The 26150-nt window shown below is 43.0% G+C and overlaps 1 protein-coding gene across 2 annotated transcripts in view; it reads left to right on the top strand.

Annotated features, from left to right (window-relative positions):
* SYK (spleen associated tyrosine kinase) overlaps positions 1-26150 on the top strand; it is a 95096-nt gene that overhangs the window by 55141 nt on the left and 13805 nt on the right. Inside the window, exons 4-11 of one of the 2 annotated variants that reach the window (XM_082841984.1) lie at positions 2047-2182; positions 5363-5444; positions 5828-5871; positions 7564-7632; positions 16703-16784; positions 18174-18351; positions 21802-22011; positions 22854-23043. In XM_082841984.1, the coding sequence (XP_082698110.1) occupies positions 2047-2182; positions 5363-5444; positions 5828-5871; positions 7564-7632; positions 16703-16784; positions 18174-18351; positions 21802-22011; positions 22854-23043 (991 nt within the window). The remainder of the gene's footprint in view (positions 1-2046; positions 2183-5362; positions 5445-5827; positions 5872-7563; positions 7633-16702; positions 16785-18173; positions 18352-21801; positions 22012-22853; positions 23044-26150) is intronic. The other variant, XM_082841985.1, reaches the window with a different exon arrangement.

Genomic DNA, 26150 nt, shown 5'->3' on the forward strand with positions numbered 1-26150 from the left:
ACTGTGGTCTTAATTTGCATTTCCCAATTTCTAATGAGGTGACTCACTGAACCATCTCCCCAGACATTCTGTGATCCTCCATCCCAGTTTTAACAGCAAAAGGTCAATCAGGGCATAAGGCAAGGTGGAATGGTTGGGCATTGGACATGGATCTGGAAAACCAGAGTTCAGATCCAGTTACTTGATTCCAGGACCCTGAGGTCCAAGATACAAAGGACTTTAAATCAAAGAGAGTGGTATTTTGGAATGGCCTATGAGCACCATTATCCCAAGGTCACCTTTTATATGCGTATACGTAAATTGATATTGCTTCATATTAAGAATTTGTATAGTTCTTTGTACCTCCAAACTATCCTATTTGTTTGCCACGGATGCTTATAAAATAAACAAAGCAGGTGTGAGTAGCCCCACATTATAAAATAGCTTCCCTACAAAATAGACTCAGTTATCCCTCATATAAAAATATGTTTTTCCTTTTCTGTGTGGTGGTTTTTTGGTTTGACAGCAACCAACTGGCCTTAATGGGCCATGTAACCGTGAAAGGGAGCTTACACTTTGGGGTGCCGGTGACCTGGTTGGGTTGGGAGGAAGGGATGTTTTCACAGAGCAGAAGGTTTCAGAAGCGGCCCCTAGAGGCCGAGGCGGGTCTGGGCATTTCCCGCCACCCACACCAGCTGTCCTGAGCGCTGGTGCATGGAGGGAACCCGTTCATCACGCACAGCCAAGCACGACTTAAACTTACTTTTAAAACGAGGTTCCAAAGACACAGCTCATATCTCAAGTCCTGGGTTAGCTTTTTGAGGTGAACCTACAAGGCCAAGGGTGACCACATCAGCTTCCAAAGTGCGTCTTGTGGATGTGGCCTCGTACAACCGAAAGGAGGCATCAGAAATTTCCCCTCAACGTGGAAATACGACGGCAGCTTGGTATATTTGAACTTTTCCCAAAATACAGTGCATTGGGCACATTGCTTAACATTTGGGGGCCTCAGTTTCCTCATTTTAGAAAGTGCCAAGGCCGGAGAGGCTTTCTGGGACCACTGGGACCTCGGTGACTCACCCTCTCACAGATCTTGTGATCCCAAGGGCTTGAGTTGCTGAGAGGGGAAGATGGGCTGAGTATGGCGATGACTGAGGAACTCAGCTGGGGAGGGGCTTCACCTCCATTCCGTGCCTTTGCAGCCCCACCTGGCCTGCGCCCTCCCCAAGTCCCACAGGCCCTCCCCGTGGGCGGCAGGTCCCCCTGCATCACAGCGGGTGCCTCTCTGCTTGGTGTCAGACTCACAACACTCATTTCCTGAATAAGGGAAGGGGGTGGTGCCCAGGAGCACCCACTGGGACCCGGAGGCAGAGCCTGGGCGCCCGGCACAGCCAGTGCAGACCTGGCTCTGCTTGCTGCTCACCACCCCACGCTGGAGGACATTTTCCTCTCCTGGCAATGTCATCTGACTGCATCACATGGAACATTTTAAATACCCGTCCTGGTCCCGCCCTCTCCTCCCTGCAAAGGGGAGAGCGAGCTTGAGGGAGGGAAGAGGGCTTTCAGCCCCCTCCATCTGGGGTCCAGAAGGTTCCTAGTTAAAATGCCCACCAGACACCCCCCCACTCCACGCCCACCCTTGGCTAGACAGGGGAGCTGCACTCCCTGGAATCGGATCCAAATGCAGACCTCACTGAAGAGAGGAGGTGAGTGAAGAGGGCTCTCCAGACTCCCCAGCTGCGGAATGCTGAGGGTCCCACTTACTGGTACGCTGAGCAGCGTTGCTGCTCCAGGCAAACAGAGGACTTGCCCCCAGAGCCCAGGCCTCTCCTGACGCCCACCCAACGCTCCCCAGCCTGCTGGGCTTGGCTGTAGCCTGTCCCTGACCATAGCATTTCCTTGTCTGGAGCTTGCGGTGTCACTGAGCTGTGGGCTGGGCCTCCCTGGGTACAAAGTCCTTGACCCCTTGTCCCCGAGGTTGGGACGCTGTTGCAGGGTGCCTCCCCAGGGCGCTCCTCCCTTCCAGGCGGTAGGAGTGATGGTGATGCGCTGTCTCCTCTCTTCCAGGATCAGGTCCAGGGACAACGGGTCTTACGCCCTGTGCCTGCTGCACGAGGGGAAGGTGCTGCACTACCGCATCGATAAGGACAAAACAGGGAAGCTCTCCATCCCTGGCGGGAAGAATTTCGACACACTATGGCAGGTATACATCAACCTCAGAAAAGAGAGGAACCGGCCCCTGGACCTTGTTAGAATATGCCACCTGGGTCCTTGCCAAGACCTGCCCAATCAGAGTCTGCTTTTCAGCCTTCAGGTTCCTGGATGACTGGTCTAGGGTCATCATGTCAGGTGACAGAGGCTCCCATAGCTTATCCAGGGCCCCTTAGCTCTTGGCACTAGTAAGTGATACCCACTCAGGACTGTGCTTAGTTTTAACCAGAGACCCAGCCTTGGGGCGCTAGAGGCATTTCTTTCTAAGACGTTCTGCCTGGAACCCAGAACAGCCTATCATACAAATACACACAATAGAAAGGTGTGGATGGATGGGAAGGTAGGACTAGAAGTGGCTAATCAGACTGTTTTTTGAGTTGTGAGAGGCCAAATTTAATATAAAATGCCAGGTGCCATTCTTACTGCAAAATGAACCTTGCTGCAAAATTAGGGCAACCTGGCAGTTGAACCTGCGCTTCAGGCCGCCACTCGTATAGGATTGTTCAGCCCTGGTCTAAAAAGGGGTTCTTCTTGACCTACCTGATCCGAAAACAGAGAGTAATTTGGGAGTTTCTTAGGCACTAATGAGCCCTAATCCGGTGTTCATCCCTGCTTTCCATTGGGCACGAATGACTTGGCTTCATTCTAAATCACAGCTCCATGAGGAAATGGCAAAGCATCCTATAAACCGTAGTGGGTCCAGAGACAGAGAAAACCAAGGGACTCTGCCATCCCAAGAGCGACAGCTACGTTGAGCTTTTGTAGGTGTGGGACATCATCGGGGATGGGTTCAAATGTCCACACCAGGCCCCACCAGGAACCTCATGTGTGGTTACAGCAGGAAAGGACCCGACTCAAAATCTTGCCTTTTTAAAAACTGTGATCAGGGATCCCCATTACCTTTAAAGCACTTAGAGTAACCACCACACGGTGTATTTTGGTTCCTAATGCTGTAGTTGGGGACAAAATCTTCTTCTTTGAATTCTGGGTATTTTAATATTTATTCATATTAGTCATAATGCTGACATTGTCTTTTGGTTTGTAGATCATTAGCATGTAGCTTATTATCAACCACAGACTTTGCTTTGTTTTAACGGTATCGCTTTGAAAGAGTATTTAACCTATTAGGTACTAATGCCCAATGCAAATCAGAGAGATGAGTAGGGAATGTTGCCTTCTGCTATTAATTTCCCATCAGAGTCTCTCACTTCCTACAAGAATTGTTGATGGTGTGCATTTAAAGGCACTGGAGTCCATCTGTCAGCCCAATACTTGAGGGTCCTGGGCTCCATCACTGGTACACAGCCATTATACTTCCCCTGAATGACCATTTTCCCTGTCTGGGCCCAGTCACAGTTTCCAAGTCTGCATGCTGACTATAATGTTAAACATCTTTAATTGTTGGAAAGTTCCTTCCCAAGACTGTTTCCCATATTTATGCTTTCCCATTTACTGATTCCTCCAGCATCTCACAGTATTCAGCCTTAATTAAATCTTTCCCCTTGTATATATGTTTAAGAAAGAGCATAAAAATGCCAGCAGTACCTTCCATTTTTACAAGTGTGATTTCATTGGTTTTCCTTGACATCAACGTAAGGTACCTCTGTGCCCTTCCCCCACCCAGGAGTGTGAGAGGTGGTAACTGCTACACTACTCTAGTATTCCTTTCTTTAGAGCTAGAGTCAACACATCTGTGGACCAGATCTGCCCCTGGTCTGCTTTTGTGTAGTACTTGAAGACAATGTTTTTTATACGTTAAAGGGTGGTTTTTTAAAAAATAAAGAACTGTGTGACAGAGATGCCATGTGGAGTGAAAAAGCCTAAAATATCACTATCTGGCCCTTTACAGAAAAAGTTTGCAGACCCCTGCCCAAGAGGGAAATCCTAACATGTATGCCCACCTCCCAGACACCCTTGTGGCATAGATTATCTGAAAACATAAGCTTGTAAGGAGATATATGAATGACATTGGAGAGATGTGTGATATTTCAGCTGTTGTAGGGACCTCAATACTATTTAGCCCTAGAACACACTATTGCATTTAACAGAATAGAGAGAACTTTGATGTCCATCTCAGTAGCGTGTTAGGGCTGGTCAGATTGAAATATTTATTAAGAAGGTGGACCTCATGTTGTGTTCTTTCCACAATAAAATAAAATTTAAAAAACAGAATGCTCCCTGGAAGGATAAAATATATTCATTCAACAAACATTCACCTAAATAGGTAAGTTTTGAGAGGAAAGAAGATTCAGAAGCAACGAGTCCTTAACTGGAAAAGGTACCAATAAACAGATAAGGAAGAAATATCAGATAGGAAGATTTTAGCTTGTCTGAAGAGGAAATGTCTGTATGAGAAAAGTAAATGTGAAAACTAAGACTGTCTTCCTATTGCATAATTTTGATTAGATATAAATAAATCTATTTGCCATTCATTTATTTTTTAATGTAGCAATCAGGCATCATGATTCATAGTTTTCTGGGAGCCATTAGCCAAGGCTGTCCATATCCTGTCAACATAAGGCCATTTGCCAAAGGGTCAGCTTTCCCCATGTCCCAGCTCTTACATCACCTGTGCTGTGATGTCTTCTCTCTGAAACTTTTGGGCTGAATTGTTTGGTCCTTCCAAAACCTTTGCCCACAGCACTATTACACCATTAATCACTTTACATTGTTCATTTATATCTCTCTCCACCAAGAAAGTACCTCAACTGTAGGATGATTCACCATAGTTTACCTTTTGTCCTATCTCAGGACCTAGCACACAGCAGAATGTTTGTTTAATGACTGAATAAATGAATGAACATTAGCGTGCTGAATTCATTGTTATAATATCACACAGATATGGGAGAATATAAACAAATAAATGCAACTTGCTACCCCCCCCCCAAAAAAAAAGAAGAAGAAGAAGAAGAAGAAAGAAAGAAAGAGGGTGAGCCAAGAGCAGAGTCCAAAAGGGAAGGTGGCATGTGGACTTCTGTCCAGAAGTCTGAGAGTGGCAGGAGAGAAGCATGGGAAGGGATCAGGAATACCACCAAGGAAGCACCTTCTGTTGTTAAGCGCTGTCCTTGAATCACTTTTAAAGTCCAAAAGGGGAGTCAGCTGCTCCAGGTCAGGATTTCTCCATTGCCTGCCTCCATTATTTATTATACTTTCTTACTTTCTTCTTTTTCAGCTCGTCGAGCATTATTCTTATAAGTCAGATGGTTTGTTAAGAGTTCTTACAGTTCCATGTCAAAAATTTGATGGGCAAATGGGTGAGTAGCCAAGACATTGGAGTCTCACTCTTTCAGATGTTGATAATAATCAGCCTCGTTTTAGATTTGGTCTGTTGCAAACTCAAACAAGACGGGATGAGGCTTTGTTTTTACTGATTGATTAAAATAATGTCAGATTGCTCCAGTTTTATAGATATCGTTCATCAAAATATAGCTGATAAGTTTAACTTTAAAAAACAAATTCATTTTAATTGCTTATGTGAGAAAGATGAAAGAGGGTATCAAGAAATGTATGCAGAAAATGTATCTACTCCTCAAGCAGTAATATTTTACAGTCACATTGATTGATCTGCAGTGGGGGAGGGGATAAATAGTTGGTTTTCACCAACATAGCAGTAACTGTCCATGTTCTTTCTAACCAGGAAATATTAATTTCCGTCCACAACTTCCAAGTTCCCATCCTGTGGTAAGTGTTACTTAGCCATGCTGTTAAAAGTGAAACAGTTGTATATTAGCATGATGAAAAGCATGTTTAGATAACAGGAGTCATGGTAATTGTTTTCATCACACTTGGTAAACTGGGATTGTGGGTGTCAGCTAGAATCAGCCTATTTTCAGATCCGAGCTAGCCAACTTAACTTCTTAGGTAGGTTAAAATTCCTCCATTTTCTAAAAGTATACTAAATGACCATGCAACCCAATGTTAAATCAGAAATATGCCTCCTGGCAGATTTGGGAAATGTAGCATATTGTTCAGGCTCAGTCCCTGGTCCGTCCATGTGGAGGCGTGTGCACGATCCATGTGACCACATGCATGATGGTGTGGCGAGCCAGGTGTGTAAGACATCTCACTGAGGTTGACTGCCCGACTCTTTTGGTTAAATCAACCGAGACATTGTTATCAGAAAAATCACCCTTTCCAGGAGAGCTGCTTTGGCCATACCTTGGTGGAGGAAGGCTTGGAATGGGGATGCTCTGTGCCATCACATGAGAGAAGCCCTTAGAGTCAGGGGCTTGGCCAGAACCCACATCTCCCTCCATGTCAATAGGAGGTGAGAATTGTGGTTTGTCCACACTTCTCCACGTGGGTTTGCCCAACACATGCCTGATACTCCCAAAAAGAGAGAATTCCAGCTCTCTCCTCCCTCCATACTGTTATGAGTTGACACACGGATTTATACTCCAAGCAGGAATGATGTCCTGCTACTTGAAGGGGGACCTCACTGTGGACATTTGATGCCCTTTGATGCCATCTGTGAGGAATGAAAATTACCCCATCGTGAGCTGTGCACTCTATACCTCACTTTCTGCCTGTTAACCCTTAAAATCTGCAAAAGGCAGAATGCCCACTCTGCCCTCTGAGGGGGCTATTGACTTGCTCAGAAGCTGCAGCTGTGCTGAACCAGGCAGGTTCTCCAGGCACAGCCCCTGTCCACAGACTGGGGGAACTGGAACTTGCTAAAATACCGATGACCTTTGGGATCAACCTCTAAAATATAGCACCTTAAAGGAGTCATCATTTTATTTAACCCTTTATACAGCTGATGGGCCTGGCGAGTCAACTTTAAGGTTGTACCCATCATGAGACAGGTCCATTTTCCTCTAAGAGGCATGAGGGCTTAGGGCTGAGTACTCTTAAAAGAATATCAAGCCCTCTATTTAACCTTGCATCACCTAATGGTTTCAAGGAGTTGGACATTTTGGAAAAACTTTTTATTGACTAGTGAAAAACATATAGGAAAAAAATGCATGTTCCCTAAGGGCCAAACTCAGTGAATTTCCACAGACATCATGGAACCAGCACCCACAAGAAGTAACAAAATTGAGCATGCAAAATTAGTTTCTTTAGGATGATTTGTCTTGAGTTTGTGACTTAATAATTCTGTATGAAAAGTCGGCTATTCAATGTAAAAGCTCAAATTTTATAGCCTTCTGTGGAAAATATTGCCAAAGTAGTTTTCCAGATCCTTCTGCTCAAGTGGTCGGCTTTTCCTGAAGCCTTTCTAATGATCATGTGTTGCCCCTAGTGCATCTCATCAACAGAATCTGGAGGGCGTTAGTGTAATTATAGAACAGGTTAAAATAGCATGTCATGTAAGGTAGCCTGTATTTGTTTTCTGAAACATTTATTGTTCCTCTTTGCCGTTATGGTTTCTAGACTTGGTCAGCGGGTGGAATAATCTCAAGAATCAAATCATACTCCTTCCCAAAGCCTGGCCACAGAAAGGTGCTAAAACGTCCCCTGCTTGCTGTCCCTGACTAAGTGGTAGGACAGACCCGCACTCAGCACCCGCACTCTGCCCTGTGGCTGCCCACTCCGTGTGCCCTGCTGCCGACCCTCCTGCTGCTCTGGTCTCATGTCCCTGCCATATGTAGCCCTCTTGGGCAGCCCACGCCCTGCTTTCTGTGTGGTCCCGAGTCCCTTTCCTGCAAAGTCCATCACCGTGAGTGTGCTCTCTCCGCTATAATGTGCTCTTGGAAGTCATTTCAGTCCATGTGATAGGTGGGAGGGAATTCTCATATGGCAAAGTCTTTTCAAAGCAAGCCAGAATCACATGCTGCAGCGTTATGGTAATTGACTAGATAAATTACATGTTGGCAGAAGGAACAGCCAAGGTTGTGTGGATCCTGCCCAGGGACTACACAAGGCCATTGGTTTTATAAATATCAAGTGCCACAGTAACTTCATTGTGCCTGTAGAGTTCCAACACAGAACTTTAACTATAACATGTATAAAGACAAGGTGGAATTTGAGAATTAGAAATGCCGTTTTTCTTTATGAGACAGTAAAGCTGACATATAGGGGCTTCCCTGGTGGCTCAGTGGTTGAGAGTCTGCCTGCCGATGCAGGGGACGTGGGTTCATGCCCCGGTCTGGGAAGATCCCACATGGCGCGGAGCGGCTGGGCCCGTGAGCCATGGCCGCTGGGCCTGCGTGTCCGGAGCCTGTGCTCCGCAACGGGGGAGGCCACAGTGGTGAGAGGCCCGCATATCACAAAAAAAAAAACAAAAAAGCTGACATGTAATGCATTTTCATAGTTTGCTATATGATTGAATTATGAAGGACATAAAAAGTTCTTTTTTAAAGATTTTTATTTACCATGAATCACCTCCCTCAAAAAATGTATTTATAACTTGTATATGGATTGCTTTTTTTTTTACTTTTCAGTTTTATCATTGGGGTTAAAATTGATTATTTTTTTAATAACTCTTTCCATTTTCATATTGGTTGGTATTTTTCCAAACATTTCAGCATATAATTGAGTGTCAGTTCATGAAGCAGATTGCCTAAAGTACTTATTAGAAACAATGGAAATAAAAAGCATAAAAGCCCTGAGATTTTCTTTCCAAGTGGCAGTCATATTCTAGATGTTCTCAATCTTGTTGACCACAGAACAGAGAAGTGAGTTTAGTGTGGTGTTTGAGGGGAAAAGTTATGTAATATACCTGAATGGATATCTGTTTTGATATCATGCTCCCAGTCAGTGTGGATCAGCTCGTGGGAAACATCAGCCATGAGGGGGCGTCCCTTTTGCGGGGGGGGGGGGGGGGGGGCGGGTGACAGTGACGGCTACCCATGCCAGGGTGGCATGTTAGGAGTTGGGGACCAGGTTGTCAAAGCAATACATGGTCTATGTTGGTGTCCCTTTTGCCCCATGACTTGGTGTTTGTTTCAGACCACCAGGGCCAGTAGGTGATTGAGGCGTTGACCTTGAAGAGGTCAGCATTCCCCATGATCAAAGGCGAAACTCATGGAGAGTTTCCACGGTAGCCACCTTCTGACCCACCTGGCCCTCGACCCCTGTTAGCATTCACCCCTTCTCCTTGGACAGGGCTCACCTGGTTGCCAGGATGGCATCTCACAGGACCATTGTCTGGGGGAAATAGGTCAGATGGTACCCCATCAACTGAGGTGATTCAAAATGTGTTCTGGTTCAGGGTGCTTTTCAATCATGAGTCATCTTTTCAGGAGTCCTGATCAAATGCTACACTGACGAAGCTTCATAGCACAACTCAGGGAGGGACACTGAGTTGCCCATGCATGGTGCCCCATCAGCAGGCCCAGAACCTTTCGCTCGCCTGGCTTCCTTGGCCTCTCCACGCACCAGGTCTAACTGGCAGCCATGGGGGAGCCCCCGTGGGCGTGGGCCACGCCCCTGGCTCCCACCGCTTGTTTCTTCATTGTTCTCTTTATGATGGCCCACAGCTGGTGTGCCAACACATAGCCCTTCCCCATGTGCAGTCCCAGAAATGAGCAGTTTCACTGCAGACAGAGTAGACAACAGCAGGCCACATTTATCTTAATTCTGTGGTTTCCAAGGGCATCATTCAGGGTTCACCCAGAGAAGCGTGACCGGTCAGAGATTTATGCGTGAAAGACACACAGCACACTCACACACACATAGGTAGATACATAACACATGCATGTACATATTTATACATACACACATCTATATACATGCACACACACACAGATATACAGACTTATCACTAGGACTTGCCTTACACAACTGTAGGGGCAAGTTCAATGTCCATAGAGCAGATCATCATGAAGGGAGGATGAGCAGGGTGGAACCACGCAGGGAAGAGCCAAAGCTATCATTCACAGCCAGCCAAGGGACAGTCACCCCTCTCCCCTTGGTGCCCTTTCTCTCTTAGGAAAGCCTCAGTCTCTGCTAAGGACTCTTGACCGATTAAGCCAGCCCCATCCAGGATAATCTCCTCAAATTAAATCAGCAAATTAAGGATTTTAATTACCTCTGCAAAATCCCTCCACAGCAGTACCAAGATCACAGTTTGATTCATTAACACAGGAATATCATTCAGGCTAGCCAGGTTGACACATCAAAATGCCATCACCCCAGGAAACAGTAACCCAGCACTGTGAGGAGACAAGCCCCACTCCCACCCCTGTCCTTGTCCCAGGCAGGCTGAAGCCAGCTCAGGTCACCCACAGTGACTAAAGAAATAAACAGAAAATAAGTTTTAGTAGATCTTTAAATTAAAGAAGAACATGTCTAAGGAAAGTTGAAGAAAATATCAGTAAGACTGCCTAAAAATAAAATATGTGTGGATAAGAACCATAACATCATCAAAAGAAACATAATAAACTTGGAATAAGTATTAGTAATGATGATCCATATATAAGGTTAATATCTTTAATATGTAAGGAGTTTCTATAAATCAATAAAAGTTTTAACTGTCTAACAGGTTAATGGGCAATAGTTTATAGTAAAGCAAACATAAATAGCTCTTAAACATAGGAAAAGCTGTTCCATTTCATATAAGAGAAATGCAAGTTAAAACTGTGGGGCTCCCTTATGTCCGCCTGTGAAGCTGATCCAAATAAACAAGCTTGGTGACACCACACAACAAGGGTGTGGTGAGTAAGCACAGCTGTAATTTATTGGAGAAGTGTGAAATGGTACAACCTCTAAGAAAGGCAATCTCACAACATCCATCAAAATTGAGAGTACATATAACCTCTTAACTGCAATTTTACTTGTAGGTATTTATCATACAGCTATTCTTGCATTTATGTGTAATCATGTATATATGAAAATGTTTATTCTAACGTTGTATCATTGACAAAATCTGGAAATAATTTAAAAGTCAAGCAATGAGAAATAAATGAAATCAGCTACAATAAAATTCATACTGTGATGGGTAGCTGAGATCTAGAATTGTTTCCAAAATACAATGTTAATTGAAGACAACAAAGTCATGCACGTATATATGTGCTGATATAGTGTAGAATGTTCCAGAAGAATACAGAAAATACTGATAACACTAGTTGCCTTGGGAGTAGGAAATGGGGTGTCAAGCAGACCCACTTTTCATAGTAAACCCTGTTGTGCCTTTTAAAATTTACCCCTCCTAAATTATTTAATCAATTTTAAAGGATAATTAAATATTAAAAACTAATCTGATTAATACTGTGGAAATACTTTTCTGGCTAAAAGAGGGCTGTTGTCTATTTATTTTTAAAGCATGCTGTTGCTGTTTCTTTTTTTTATTATTTATTTATTTATTTTTATTTTTTGGCTGTATTGAGTCTTAGTTACGGCACGTGAGCTCTTTGTTGAGGCATGCAGGATCTTTCGTTGCGGTGCGCGGGCTCTCGTTGTGGTGCATGAGCTTCTCTCTAGTTGTGGCATGGGGGTTTTCTCTTCTCTAGTTGTGGTGCACAAGCTCCAGAGCGCGTGGGCTCTGTAGTTTGTGGCACACGGGCTCTCTAGTTGAGGCGTGTGAGCTCAGTATTTGTGGTGCACGGGCTTAGTTGTCCCAAGGCATGTGGGATCTTAGTTCCCTGACCAGGATTGAACCTGTGTCCCCTGCACTGTAAGATGGATTCTTTACCACTTCCCGGGACCACCAGGGAAGTCCCTATGTAAATTTATAACAACTTTGAAGTATGCATTGAATTTTCATAAATATCAAAAATATCAATAGTTAATTGATAAAGGAAGGATTGTGTGATTTAAGCAATGGATTAAAAATATTTTAATTGCTCACCAGAAATATTTTAGGAGAACTAATACTTACGTTTTCACAAATAGAAGGGGAATTTTCCATTATTTAACCAGTCATGAGAAAAGACTTGTGGGAATTATGTCAAATATCCCATTTGTTAAGCTAAGGTGTAAATAATTTTCTTGAATTTGTTAATTTGATCAATATAAATAGTTGTTTTTAATAATTCAGGCACAAAATGGACATGTTTGAACTTGAATTAACTCTAGCATGTAGGTAGTTAATGACAAGTGTTTTTTGATTTGCAGAATATTATTAATCAGATAATTTGAAATTCCATAATAAAAACTTTAGAGCAGGTGTATTTTTCTTCTCTTTAGAGATTAGAACGTTTTAACACTTAAAAATATAAATGGATTTAATTGAAAAATCAAAGTATAATTCACCCTCTCCTTACCCCCTGCCATCACTTACTCTAAGGACTTGTAGTCCTTACAGGAATAAAATTTCTCCTGTTATTAGCCTTGGAATATTTTTCTTTGCTACTTTAAGTGCATAAACCTATCCTTCTATTAAGGATGATTGGCAGAGTTGGAACAACAGCAGCCTTAAAGACTGTGCTTCTGTTTCACTTCAAAGGCACAGTCTCTAAGATGAGCCATAGCATTCACATTTATCTTAGTTGTGGAAAAATGTTCTAGAATTTCAAGTTAAAACCCATTTTACATGTTTTATTCCAACACATACATTGCTGGTTGGAATATTTTAAGACATTTTATTTATTTATTTATTTATTTATTTGCTGTACGCGGGCCTCTCACTGCTGTGGCCTCTCCCATTGCGGAGCACAGGCTATGGACGCGCAGGCTCAGCGGCCGTGGCTCACGGGCCCAGCCGCTCCGCGGCATGTGGGATCCTCCCGGACCGGGGCACGAACCCACGTCCCCTGTATCGGCAGACAGACTCTCAACCACTGCGCCACCAGGGAAGCCCTAAGACATTTTCATACATGATTCACTAGTGTTCACCTGGGAGAGAAAGAAGAATCCTTAAGTCATACCCATTTACTTGGTAATGTGGGAGCAGTGGACCAGACCCCTGAGAAAATATTTCCACATGATTATAAAGGGTCAGTTTTTAGATCTTTGCTTCTTAGGTGAGGGAAGATTAATTATGAAGGCGAAGTGTTTATTTTCATGGATCTGAAGCAAACCTAAGATTATCTCATACCCTGGCCAAGAAGAGTCTGCCTTCACCTGTGGAACCTTAGTCCCCATTGGGACCACGGTCATTCCACCAGAGACCAGAACCATGTCTGGTTTGGGCAGCCAATATTTCTGAAGCCTACTGGCTCTTTTTGTCACTTCAGTTGTGACAAATATGTTGTCATCTTTATTACTGCTGTTGCCTGATTTGAAAATGTCTTTTAAGAAGTCTAAAAATTAAAGTCTATAAATGGCCATCAGAACATCTAGCAATACTCCCCAATCAGGAAACTCTGAATTAGCCTACCAGCTCCATAACAGCAATATTTTTTTTCTCTCTTTTGTTCACTTCTGAATGTGCACTTCTTAGAAACAGGCACGGAAAGAATATTTGTCAAATATATATCCTACTTGCAGTTAAGCCTGGCCAGTCAGAGATCACAGATCATAATTTATAACCTAAACAAATATTCTTTTTATTGTTGTGGAGTGATCTGTTTTTACCTGAATTTGCAAAACTTAAAAATTGCAAATTGCTCTTTGGAAGGTGGCAAGCTAAGGTAGCTAGTGCCATCTAGTGGTGTCCTTCAGCTTTGACTTCTGTTTCGAATACCAGCAAAAATGGGGAAAAAAGCAACAGTCAACATTTCATTTATACCTTGTTTTCTGTGTAGAAAAGGGGATGCTATTGATTAGGACAGAATAAGTTATCAAATACAAGGAAGAAAGAATAATGACAAATGATAGACTGGACCAGCAAACTGGACCAGCAATATGTTTTTCATTAAATTAAAATTTCTTTAAATTCTTTAAATTCTTCGATAATTTATCATTTTGCCTTAGAGCTCATTCTTTACAAAGTCCTCAAATTCTCCTTTTCAACTGAGCATTTGATTCCAGAGGGCTTTTGTCATTGTTTTACTAATGGCATATTCACCGAGTACTCTGGGAAAGATGAAACTTGTATTTTGTATCTTCATCTTCACATAAAGTCAATACTACCCTTTTAACAGACACAGCAGAAAACCTCCCATTTCTTCCAAAGAACAGTCTCTCGAGTGTAGTTCCATCCTCTGTCCCAGTCAGGGCAGGGAGGGCCGAGGGGTCCGCACAGGGAGCTGATGTGGTTATTGAGGGAAACTCAAGGCTCTGCAAAGGCTCCTAGTCAAGTGGTGGTCCATGTGGGCAGCATTGAAATGAAGTCCTGAACCACCTCAGCTTAAAAGATGGGACCCAACCTTTCAAAGAAGACCCCCAACCCGTTTCCTTATCCATAGCCAAGACAGATGAGGGGTGAGCACCACACAGCTAATCAGAGTATACATTACTGTGTCCAGGGCTTTAGGCAAACTGTGTCCGTCCCTACTGATTCTTACTCCTCGTGCCCTAGTATCCTTTCAGTACTTTTTACACCCCTACCTCTGTTTTTAAATTCTCTCCCACAGGATTCATATGGCAGGTAATTGCATTTTGACTTAATTGTAACAGCCGTTATGAAGTCCTGCTCTGGAGAACGTTCCATCAGGGATGGAGAGGCTGCAGCCCCAGGATACATCTCTAAGTGAACAAAGGGTGGGAGGTCTTCCAGTCAAGAGAAGGGGTGCTGGTGCCCTGTCTTTGTCCATGATGGTTGGTCCTGGTGTCTTGAAGTTTTGTCTCTTTGGATTCAGAACCTCCCTACCTCGAGGGAAAATCAGAGAAATTGAAATGATAGTCAATGTGAACCTAAAAGAGACCTTTTTTTAAAATTTGAAAACTATTTCCATCTTAGAGTTTGATTGCCAGAGAGAATTGAGCAGAGCAGGAGGATGGCAAGCCTTGGGAATTACCTAGTTTCTCCTAGGACAGTTCTGTTGAGACAGGATAATTATTTTATAAATGAGAAGTGAGCTCACAGCACGTCCAATAATCTCGTAATTATATGTAAATTTTTAAAAGTGGTATATTGTCATTTGGAATTATCCACACCTATTCTTTGTTAATATAAGAACTTGAGAGAGAATTCACTTTTAAATCACATTAAGTTTACACTTCACATCTCCCAGTTTGAAGGGTATCTCCATTCATTCATTCATTCATCATGTGTTTGTTGAACCCATTTTTGTTTAGCATCAGTGGTGGGTTGAGTGAACCAAATTTAGTAGAAAAGCTCTAATTCAGTGTATAAATGACTATGCCCCCTGTAACTTATATTCTGTTTTCATTTTTGATATATCGTAGCTACTTCTATTAAACAGTTTGATAAGAATGCTGAGATAGTCGTCAGAAAATGGATCCAGTGACACGCCATTGACGCATAAGAGCGAATGTCCCGTAGGCTGTCAGAAGGGCCTTTACCCAGTGAGCAGTGGCTCTGTAGAGCTCAGTAGGTAGCAAGAAGGTTTGGAGACAAGTGGACAAGTGGCGGCAGTGATGCACTGTGACTTTGTTACTGTACTTTTGGTTCCCGGGCTTGGGATATCAGGAAGGCAGCAGAAGATTCAGTGTGTACCAGGAGATAAATGACTGTGTAAAATTAAGCTTACTGTCTCTGTTTCTTTAAATTTCTCCAAAATCTGGCAGTATCTCATTCCTTTGTGGCCAGTGTTTGGGCACTGCTAAGGTAAATAGATATACAAAATTTCCACTCACTCATGCCAAAAAAATAGTTTGAATCGTGGTTTTCCCATGAACCAAATTTAGTAGCAATACCCTTGTTTTAAGTTGGAGTGAAGGTGGATCAGACAGACTTTGAGATAGAGAGTTTCGGAAGGGAAAGGATATGGGAATATAACAGTGGATTTTTTCCCCCATTATTTCATGCTGCAGACTGATGCAAATTGAATAAATAATAGGGAAGGTTGCCATTAATAATGGCCAGCAAGGCTTTGTCTCCATATGCTTCAGTTACCTGCTCTGAGTACAAGGAAGAATTACTTTCCTTCTGGCTAGCAAAAAGAGGCTTCCCCATCTCACAGGGTCCATGATGATGATGATTATGACAATGATGAAGATCGACAGCAGGGGCAGTGGACCCTGGGCTGCTGGCAGCCGCTTCCTCTTGGGACCTCTAGCTTACTGACCAGCACTACCCTCTGGCATCTACCCAAAAGTTGCTACATCTCCATGGATGATAAAGATATAAGAGGATACTAGGAAGGCATAGGTATTTGGAGTTGGGGAGTGGGTGGGAGCAGCTGGTGGATACCTAGTGTTTCTTTTTAAATAACTTCCCTACAATATAAAATTAAAGGGAAAGAAGTAATGGAGGAAAACAAATCCAAAGGGATAATGAGAATCTTCAGCATCTTTTAGTAAGTGGAAGTAGGATTTGAAAGGGCATGTAAGTAGGAAGGAATACCACCCAAACAGTTATGATTAATTCTCTCACAATGGGACCCCTGCCTGCCCCTTTCATTGTGGGAGCAAGAGCTTTATTTAACCCTCACAGCATCCCTTCAGTTGCCCAAAGAATGAGATAAGCCATGTCGTTATTTTCCCGTCTCTTTTCCTAGTTCCTTCCTTTGTCTTCCCTGCTTAAGTTAAAATGTGATTATTTGGAAATAAAAATAATTACGCAGATCAACTCAACAGTGTTATCCCTGAAGAAAAGTGAGCTGTTATCATTTGTGTGCCTCAGGGCTCCTCATCCCAAAGGCCAGAAAGTTCGGTGACGTTCAACCCTTATGAGCCAGACCGAGGGCCCTGGGCCAACGAAAGAGGTGAGAGATGCACCTTTTGTCCCTGGGTGTTCACAGCACAGAGCTGTCTCCCACAGTCCCTTGCCGATTGCAGGGTGGGCTCACCCCACTGTCAGCAGCTGTAACATAGCACTGGTTAGCAGCAAGTGGTCCTGTCATCTGGTGGCAGGGGACAGATGCCACGTGTCTGTGAGCAGTGCTGTCTGTTGGATGAAATGGTCTTCCATTTCATCCTTCAGTCCTGCTGCTTCAGGATTTCTCACCTCTTGCAACAATAACTGATACTACTCAAAGTTTCCATTTCTAAGATCCTGTTCTTGGAAAAATGTCTGTGTTCAGGAATACGTTTCAGCAGGAGGTGCAGAAAGAAATGGGTGACTGGTAAAAACTGAAGGAATGTCTGAGTTGTTGGAATTCAACACATGTTCAGGGAATTGTAGTGATTCTGTGAGGCCAGGAGAGGATAGGATTCAGAGAGGCACCCCCTCAAACTCAATAGGCCTCTACTAGAGTGATCAGAAATGGGACCTCTGGGTGACCTTCTTAGGTTTTCTAGGTGGCCCCAGGTTTTTTTAAATTGGTGAACTTGGTCTGTTTAATGCTACAAAAAGAAAAGCACCCCCAAACTTAGTAGCTTAAATCAACAGCAATCATTTAATTATCTCATGCAGATCATGAATCTGGACAAGGCTGAGCTGGTGCATGGTGGCTCAGGGCCTCTTGCAGGGAGATTGGGGGTGGAGCTGGGCCAGCAGGGGGTGGAGGCTGTGGTGAGACTGGGGCCGGGGCTCTGGCGGCTGGCCAGCATCTCCCTGTCTCCACAGAGCCTCGGAGGCTCTCAGTCTGGTCTCTCCGCCTGGGCTGACTGGAACATTCTCACAGCATAGAAGGGGTCGGGGCAGTTAGACAATTGCATAGCGTCTGAAGCTTCAAGAGGCAGATTTCCAGCAACCCAGGCAGAAGGTGCATGGCCTTTTAGAACCTTGCCTGAGTATATCACAGACATCACTTCTGATATATTCTGTTGGTTGACATGATTACAAAAGCCACTGAGGTGAGGTGACATAGATTCCACCTCTCAATGAAGGAGGGTCACAATTTTCAGACATAGTTTAAAGCCACCACGGCCCATTAGGAGGGCCCCATCTGTCTTTGCCTCTGGCAGGAAGACCCTTTCTCGATGTTCATTAGTGCAAGAACAGGGGTCAAGTACAACAGGGCTGAAGGGCTTTTTCCTACCCCGCTACCAGCTGCCTTGAGTGCCTTGAGCGCTCACAGACACCATAACTGCCCAAAGTAACCAAGGTCTTAAAAGGCAAGCTGTGAGCCCAGGAGGTAGGGGTGGGGGGACGATGGCAGTTTCATGGGGGATCCAGCCCCAGGGTTGTGCATTTCTTGACTGCGTTGCAGAAGCCCAGAGAGAAGCCTTGCCCATGGACACCGAGGTCTATGAAAGCCCCTATGCAGACCCCGAGGAGATCAGGCCCAAAGAGGTCTACCTGGACCGGAAGCTGCTGACCCTGGAGGACAAGGAACTGGGCTCTGGGAACTTTGGGACGGTGAAGAAGGGCTACTACCAGATGAAAAAGTAAGTCAAAGCTGTGCCCTGTCACAACACACTCATTCTCATGTGAGCTTACATTCTAGAAACTACCACATATACATGTATTGTGTTTATTTAATCTCAGATGCAAAATTTAACCTGGCATGGCTAAATCCTTTGTTATCAACAGTGTAGTTTTTGTTCTGTTCTGGTACAATTGAAGTGAAAGCATCCATTATATATATTAACTGTGTATGTAATAATTATATACATATTAGTTTAGATGTATTATGTGTCCCTTCCAGAGAATTAGAAAATAGAAACAAGTAAAATATAAGAAAATAAAAACATCCTACTTTACCACTCAAACACCACTACTGTTAACAAACATGTCTATATTTTTTTGATCTTTATATGTACACACGTGCACATATGTACTAACTAATTAAAATGCAATCATTCAGTGATAACCCAGTGTTCTCACTTATTTTCTTTGATTTTTAAAAATTGTGTCTCATTTCCCTTAACCAGAAAATTCTTGATTACAAATATCCTTAGCATAATTATTTGCTTTATCCTGTAATTTCAAATAATAGTATATATTACATAACAGTTAGAACTGCTAAATTACTAAAAATCTCTTTGTACTTCATTTGGTCTTTAGAAGGAATCCAACAGGGAATGTTCAGTAAAAGTACTGGTTCCTAAGTACTTTGAAAAATACTGGTTTCTAAAGTCCTTCGAAACAAATCTTCTCTGAAAATCTGTTTGATAGGAATATAATTGGGTTTGGTTGTTTGATGCTATTTTAAATTTAAGGAATTAGTGTCAATTTTTTTTCTTGACCCTTGAATCATGTGAATGATTCAAGGGTCAAAAATATAGACAAAAGTATGCACAGAAACTTACGCTTTTAATCCTGCCCCTTCCACCGTATGTGTGTGTGGATACATGTGTATATATATATATATATATATATGTATGTGTATATGTATATATATATATGTGACTGCTATGCTTATTTTTAAATATATGTGTATACATATATATATCACAGTTATTTTGTAAAATGAATATAAATTATCCTGTATTAAGGTGTAGATGTTCTCAACTAGTTTGTGATACTCAAATTCCTTGCTTAATTAAATATATAAATTAACATAGATATAACTATAGGTACATAATTTCAGCTAGAGATTTGGGGAGAGGAGAGGCCATATAGGTGAATTTGGGGCAAAATGATGTCTTTACAATCCTGAGTCTTCCCATCAATAACAGTGACCCATCCTTCCATTTACTTGGGTCTTTTATTTCTCTGAGCAGAGTTGTTTAGTTTTTTGTGTAGAGGTCTTGTACAACTTCTTTGTTGGATTCATTCATAGGTATTTAGTATTTTTGATGTTAATATATGTGGTATAATTTAAAAATTCTTACTTGTTATTCCTTGGCATTGCTTGAATGCAGGAATATGACTGGTTTAGTCTGTTGGCCTGATACCCAGCAACTTTGCTTAAAGTCCCCTATTATTTCTCACTTATTATTTCCAGTAGTTTATCTATGTATTCTTTGACCCAGAAATATATCTATAAATAACAACAGTTTTATTTCATCCCATCCAATCCTTATATTTTTATATTTCTTCCTTGCCTTATTGTACTAACTAGGAACTGTGGTTCAGTGTTGAATAAAAGTGGCAGTAGCCTCATTCCTCCTTCCTGATTTCAGGGGGAAAACTTTCCACATTTCACCATTAGGTTTATAGCTACTGTTTATCAGATTATGAAAGTTTCCTTCTATTCTACTTTTCTGAGGGATTTGTTTTTAATCCTAAATGTGTATTACATTTTTTGTGTACTTCTTCTCCTCTGCTGCTAGGACCACAGGCTTTTTCTCCTTTATTGTGTTCATGTGGTGAATTATACTGATTGACTTTCAGATGTTCAACCCACCTTGCATTCCTGGAATAAACCCATCTTGTTCATGAATTATATATTCATCATATCTTTTTCATAAATCACTGAATTTAATTTATTAATATTTCCCTTTGAATTTTTACATCTACGTTTGTGAGGGATATCAGTAAATTATTTTCTTGTAACTTCTTTTTTTTTTAATGAGGTTAATGTCATCCTCATAAAATGAGTTGAGAAGTTCCCTTCCTCTTTTTGTTTCTGGAAGAGTTTGTGGGTGTTCTCTCTTCCTTAAACATTGGGAAGAATCAAGAGGTTTTTCCTTGTTAATTTTGACCCCTACCTCACACCATACATGAAACCAGTTCCAGGTGGATGGCAGAATGAAATGTGAAAGGTAAAACAATAAACTGTCTAGAGATAGCATAGGATAATATTTCCTTGGTCTCAGGAAGAGGATGCAGGGGTCTTCTAGGGTGCTGGTGATGCTGTGTATCTCTATCTGTGTAGGAGCTATAGCATGTGTCCAATGCGTAAATACTCTTCTGAGTTCTGCACTGAAGCTGTATGTTCTTTTCTGAATGTATGTCAGACTTAGTCTGTTACTCTGTTATTTTACCTATTTTATGGGATAGTTCTGTTTTTATTCTCCCATTTCAGAGTTCAACAAAAGAGGTATATTTCTTGTATTTGTGGGAACTGTATCATGGAGAGATGCAGTTCCTCAAATCATACGTAGTTAAGTTCCATTTATTTAAGCCCCACTATATCAGAATATTTTCAAGAGTTGAAACATGACCCAGGTGGTGTTTTTATTAGAAAATGTAAAGTAATTAGTTTTTTTCAAACTTGTTGAAGTGTGCTTAAAATTAGCAAAGCTCAGTTTTTAGAAGTTTTATAAATTATGAGCTTTAACAGTATATGTTTTTTAATTCTCCAGCTAGAAATTCATTGTAACATATATTAAAGGCATGTTGTATTTACATACATTATACATAATCTGAGATGATAAATCTCAAGATGTTACTGGAATTCATGTATGTCATAGTTTGTAAAGTTTGTTGGAAAGTTATTTAAATATTCTACAATGTGTTGGCTTTCTGCTTGGTTGCGGCATTCTTCAGCACTCTCCCATTATTTTTAATCAATTGAGTGTTCCTCTCCTTGTCTATAAAATGAGAGAACGTGATTGGAAAATTAGTCATGTGTAACATGGCTTCTTAAGACGCATTTCCATTCTGTGACAGATATTTCTATAACATCATTTCTAGCATAGGAATTATGCTTCATGAAAGATAGTTACCTACATGTGAGCCATTTTTTTTTTTTTTTTTTTTTTTTTGCGTTACGCAGGCCTCTCACTGTTGTGGCCTCTCCCATTGCGGAGCACAGGCTCCAGACGCGCAGGCTCAGTGGCCATGGCTCACAGGCCCAGCCGCTCCGCAGCATGTGGGATCTTCCCGGACCGGGGCACGAACCCGTGTCCTCTGCATCAGCAGGCGGACTCTCAACCACTGCGCCACCAGGGAAGCCCCTATGTGAGCCATTTTGAAAAGCTGCTTATGTGTTGTGATTTCTTTTGCAGAGTTGTGAAAACAGTGGCTGTGAAAATCCTGAAAAACGAGGCCAATGACCCCGCTCTTAAAGATGAGTTATTAGCAGAAGCAAACGTCATGCAGCAACTTGACAACCCTTACATCGTGCGCATGATTGGGATATGCGAAGCCGAGTCCTGGATGCTGGTTATGGAGATGGCGGAACTTGGTCCACTCAACAAATATTTACAGCAGAACAGGTATCCTTAGGTACCCCAGAAGCTCATACTGTGAGGGGCAGGGCCCACCTGCCCAATGCACATCATAACCTGATTTCTACAGGAAGCCTTGTCTCCTCCCACACCTTCCCAGGGTTGGTCCACACTCAGGGAGACAAGAGAGCTGTAGTCTTTGGATCAAGTGCTCTTTAGTTCTTAATGTGTAAAGAAAAACTCTAATCCAACAATTTGGTCTCCTTTGCTCACTCTGTACTGGCCTGGTGATAGAATCAGCCTTAGACTATCTTGGCAAGCAGTCTCCCCTCACCAAGCAGAAAAAACATGCTCTTTTAAAAGAAATATTTAAATAAACAATTATAAAAGAGAACAGTGATATTTTACATGGCTGGCTGACCTCCACATTCCCTTGAGTAATTACTTCTGAAAACATCCGTTGCTATTAACTGATTACAACCGTCAATGGAGTAATCATTCTGTGCTCATCTCCAGCCATGGTTGAGACGGAGGAACTCACGTGGAATAAGTCATAATAATAGCCACTGATTACTTTATCCCATTTGCTACATTATGTTTATACTTAACTGAGACTCAGAGTTGGTTTTGCTAGCTGTCCAATATTGGAAGGGGGATTCCAACTGAAGCCTGTCTGTTGGTGAGCCAGGTCTGACCACCCCATTATACTGCTTTTCATGCAATTCAAAGCATACCTTGAAAATTCTACCAGCTGAACACCAGTCACCACCATTTGTGACTCTTGCTTAAGAAGAATAGGAAGTGAGTGGGTTCATATTCTGTGTGCATGGCTGGTTGTTCTAAAACGAACTCTTGTTCACTATCACTAATAACACATTTGTGACTTTCAGGCATGTCAAGGATAAGAACATCATAGAGCTGGTTCATCAGGTGTCTATGGGAATGAAGTATTTGGAAGAGTGCAATTTTGTGCACAGAGATCTGGCTGCAAGAAATGTATTGCTGGTTACTCAACATTATGCCAAGATCAGTGATTTTGGACTTTCCAAAGCACTTCGTGCTGATGAAAACTACTACAAGGTAGGAACAACTTAGCCAGTATTCAGAGCATCAGGTAGTAAAAATCTGAAATGCAAACGTATGTTTTCTTAATTTATTATGGTAGGATTTCAAGAAGCAATTTCCCTATTTAAAAATAACTATGTAAGAAATTTTCTTCTTAAGCTTTGATTCTATTGTTTAAAAAAATGGAAATACTCTAATATGTCACAACTTGGGATTTACTCAAAATAGTATCTTCCAAACTATGTTCCTTGGAGCAATAGGGAATCAAGGTATTAATGATGATTCATTTGGAAAAAAACAAGAATAGAATTCCTTTGTTAAATTGTTTTGGAAAATATGCGTTGAACAAGTTGACTCTTGCAGGACTTTTCAAAGCTCCTCTCTGAACCCTCAAATGAACTAATAGCAACTAAAAGAAGGGGAAAAAATAAGAAAGCCCCATCCTCATATGAATTCAATCACAGTCTGTTTGTAGAGTCTATGTTGATCAATTAGAAGATGTACTAGGATTGAGACCAGGTGGTGGAAGAGTGTACCAAGAACAGATTCTCACCTCTTCAGGTCCCTGGGAATGTCCAGCCACCTCAGAAATAGACAGCATACCTTGAATATCTAACTAGTGAATGGCAGGATGGGATCTGTGGGATTGCCCTGTGTGCCACACCCTGGAGTGGCTGGAGAAATATGGCTAAGTATCCACACCTACCCACCCACCCTTTCTCTGAGAGCCAGGTGTGGGTATGACAGATAGCAGCAGATAGCAGCTCTTGGTCAGCTAAGGGTCAGCACAAAGGTATGAGCAACAGTAGCAGAGCTCCCATCACAGCTCCTCACTCCATTCTTCATAGAGAAGCTGGCCCCAAAGCAAAGCTGCTTCAGAAATGAGCCATCATGAGAAAAGTATTAAGTGAGCCCTTTGCAGGGACTGCTGGGAGATGGAGCAAAGGGAACAATAGCCTAGAATAACAATCACACATGCACACCAGAAAAAAATAGATTTTATGTTGGAGACACTTTGTAACATGCACTTCATCAAGATAATTAGAAGAAAATATAGACTAAAACAAGGACTCAAAGAGGAGACGAAGAAGTTGAGATGACAAATAATCCCAAAACTTAGTGCATTAAAACAATGCCAAGCATTTATTTACACACAGTTCTACACTGTAGGCAGAGCTTGGTGGAAATGGTGCATCTGTGCTCCACACAGTGTCTCAGGAGGTGGTTCCAAGGGGGCAGAGGATTTATTTCCACTCTGCTCACTCACACAGCGAATGACTGATTTGACATGGGCTGTGGTCTGGGACCTCCACTGGGCTGTACCCATTAAACAATAACTTAACTACATGTGGCCTCTGCATGTGCCCCTGAGCTTACTCACAGCATGGCAGCTGGGTCCTAAGAGCAAGTTACTCAAGAGGCAGGAAGTGGAGGCCGCCAGGCTCCTAAGTTCAGGGCCCAGGAACTGACTCAGAGTCATGTCCACTGATTCTATTGGTCAGAGCAGCCACAGACCACCCATATTCAAGGGAGCGGGGAGGAATGTCAAAGAACACGAGGGCCAATTTTTTCAACTGCCACAGATATTAAACAACATACCATTGAAAGTAAACCAGTGAATCTCTGAAAATCAGTGGGGAAGAAAATATAGAAGGCAGTATAGAAGTAAAAGGCAAAGGATCAGGAACAAGATGATGGAGTAGGAGACCCTGGCTTCTGTCCCCCAACAAAGATCAACAGTTAGACAGCTATCCGTGAATGAAACAGCTCTGGGAGAATGCTGGAGTCCACTTAAGAAGCTTTAGCAGCACAGTGGAACGAAAAACTTGAGAATAACTACATAAAAAGGGAAGGAACAATAGCTTAATTTTGCTTACGTCATCCCATCCCTCAGGTCAGCACTGCTCAGTGGAGGCAAGAACCCAGCTAGAAAGAGTTCTCTTCACCAGGAAAGGGAAAGCAGGGTGAGCAACCAGCTTCCCCAGCCTTTTGGAGCAGTGCACGAAGGACCTGCTTCAGTTTCACCCAACCCAGAGGCCAGCAAAGCTGAGCTGTCTAGAGACAGCTAGGAACAAGGAAGAAGGGAGAAGAGTGGGGGCTACCACTATCCGCTACACAGCAGGAGTGAGCATGGTTCCTGGTGACCTACTCTGCAAAGGAACCCCAGCAGCCTTCACTACTGAGGACTTCAACCGCCCTTGCAGATGCTGCAGATCCCCCCAGCTTTCATCACGCAGGATCTCATCATGGACTCCCCACAGATTTCACTGCTGAGGGTTTTTGCCCTACAGGTTTTCTAATTCACCAGCCACCTGAGTCCCTCCCTACTCCCCCCACCTCACCCACTGGGGAGCAGGATCCATACCGGCAGCCCGCTCCAGCTGCTGCAGCTGCTTGCATGCAGAGTGGCAGCCTGGACCCCAGTGGCTGATCCCCACCAGCATGTGTGCACTCATGGCTATCTCCTGCAGCTGTGCACCTGCACACTGCCAGCTCAAATCCCATTACTGGCCTCCACTGCTGTGCATATACCTGGGATGAGCCTGTGCAGCTGCAGGAGCACACTCTGACAGCCAAGGCCCCTATGGCATCTTGTGGGCTTGGATATAGCCCTGTCTCCTGTCACTGGCCTGCACCACTGGGCTCACCTGCAGCTGTACACTTACCCACTGTCAGCCCAACTCCCATCACCTTTAGTGCCATGCATGTACCCACGGCAAGTCTCTGCAGCCACAAAAGAGCATGTCAGTAGCCCAGGGTCACTGCAGCTGCTAGCGCACCCACAGTTGGCCTCAACCTGTGCTGCTAGGCCCAGCCCTTGCCACTATGTGTTTTGCAGCCAGCCCCAGTCACTACAGAGGCAGCTGCAGCCAGCCCCCACAGCTGAGTATATGCACACCACTGGCTCTGGCCACTGCCAACACCTGCCTGGTCCCTAGCTGCTGGGCCTGGAGGTACCACTGAGGACCCCAACAGCACTTGAAGCCACTGCAGATCCCCTATAGCTATTGCCAAGGAGCACACAGTTGTTGTTTTGTGAACCACAGAGATGTAAGCAAGTGAAACATCAAGCCCTACCCCCAGACCTGGAGCCATCACATACCCTTGCACTTGATATCCTG

Source organism: Leucopleurus acutus, assembly GCF_964270905.1.
Source record: "Leucopleurus acutus genome assembly, chromosome: 7".
Taxonomy (NCBI): domain Eukaryota; kingdom Metazoa; phylum Chordata; class Mammalia; order Artiodactyla; family Delphinidae; genus Leucopleurus; species Leucopleurus acutus.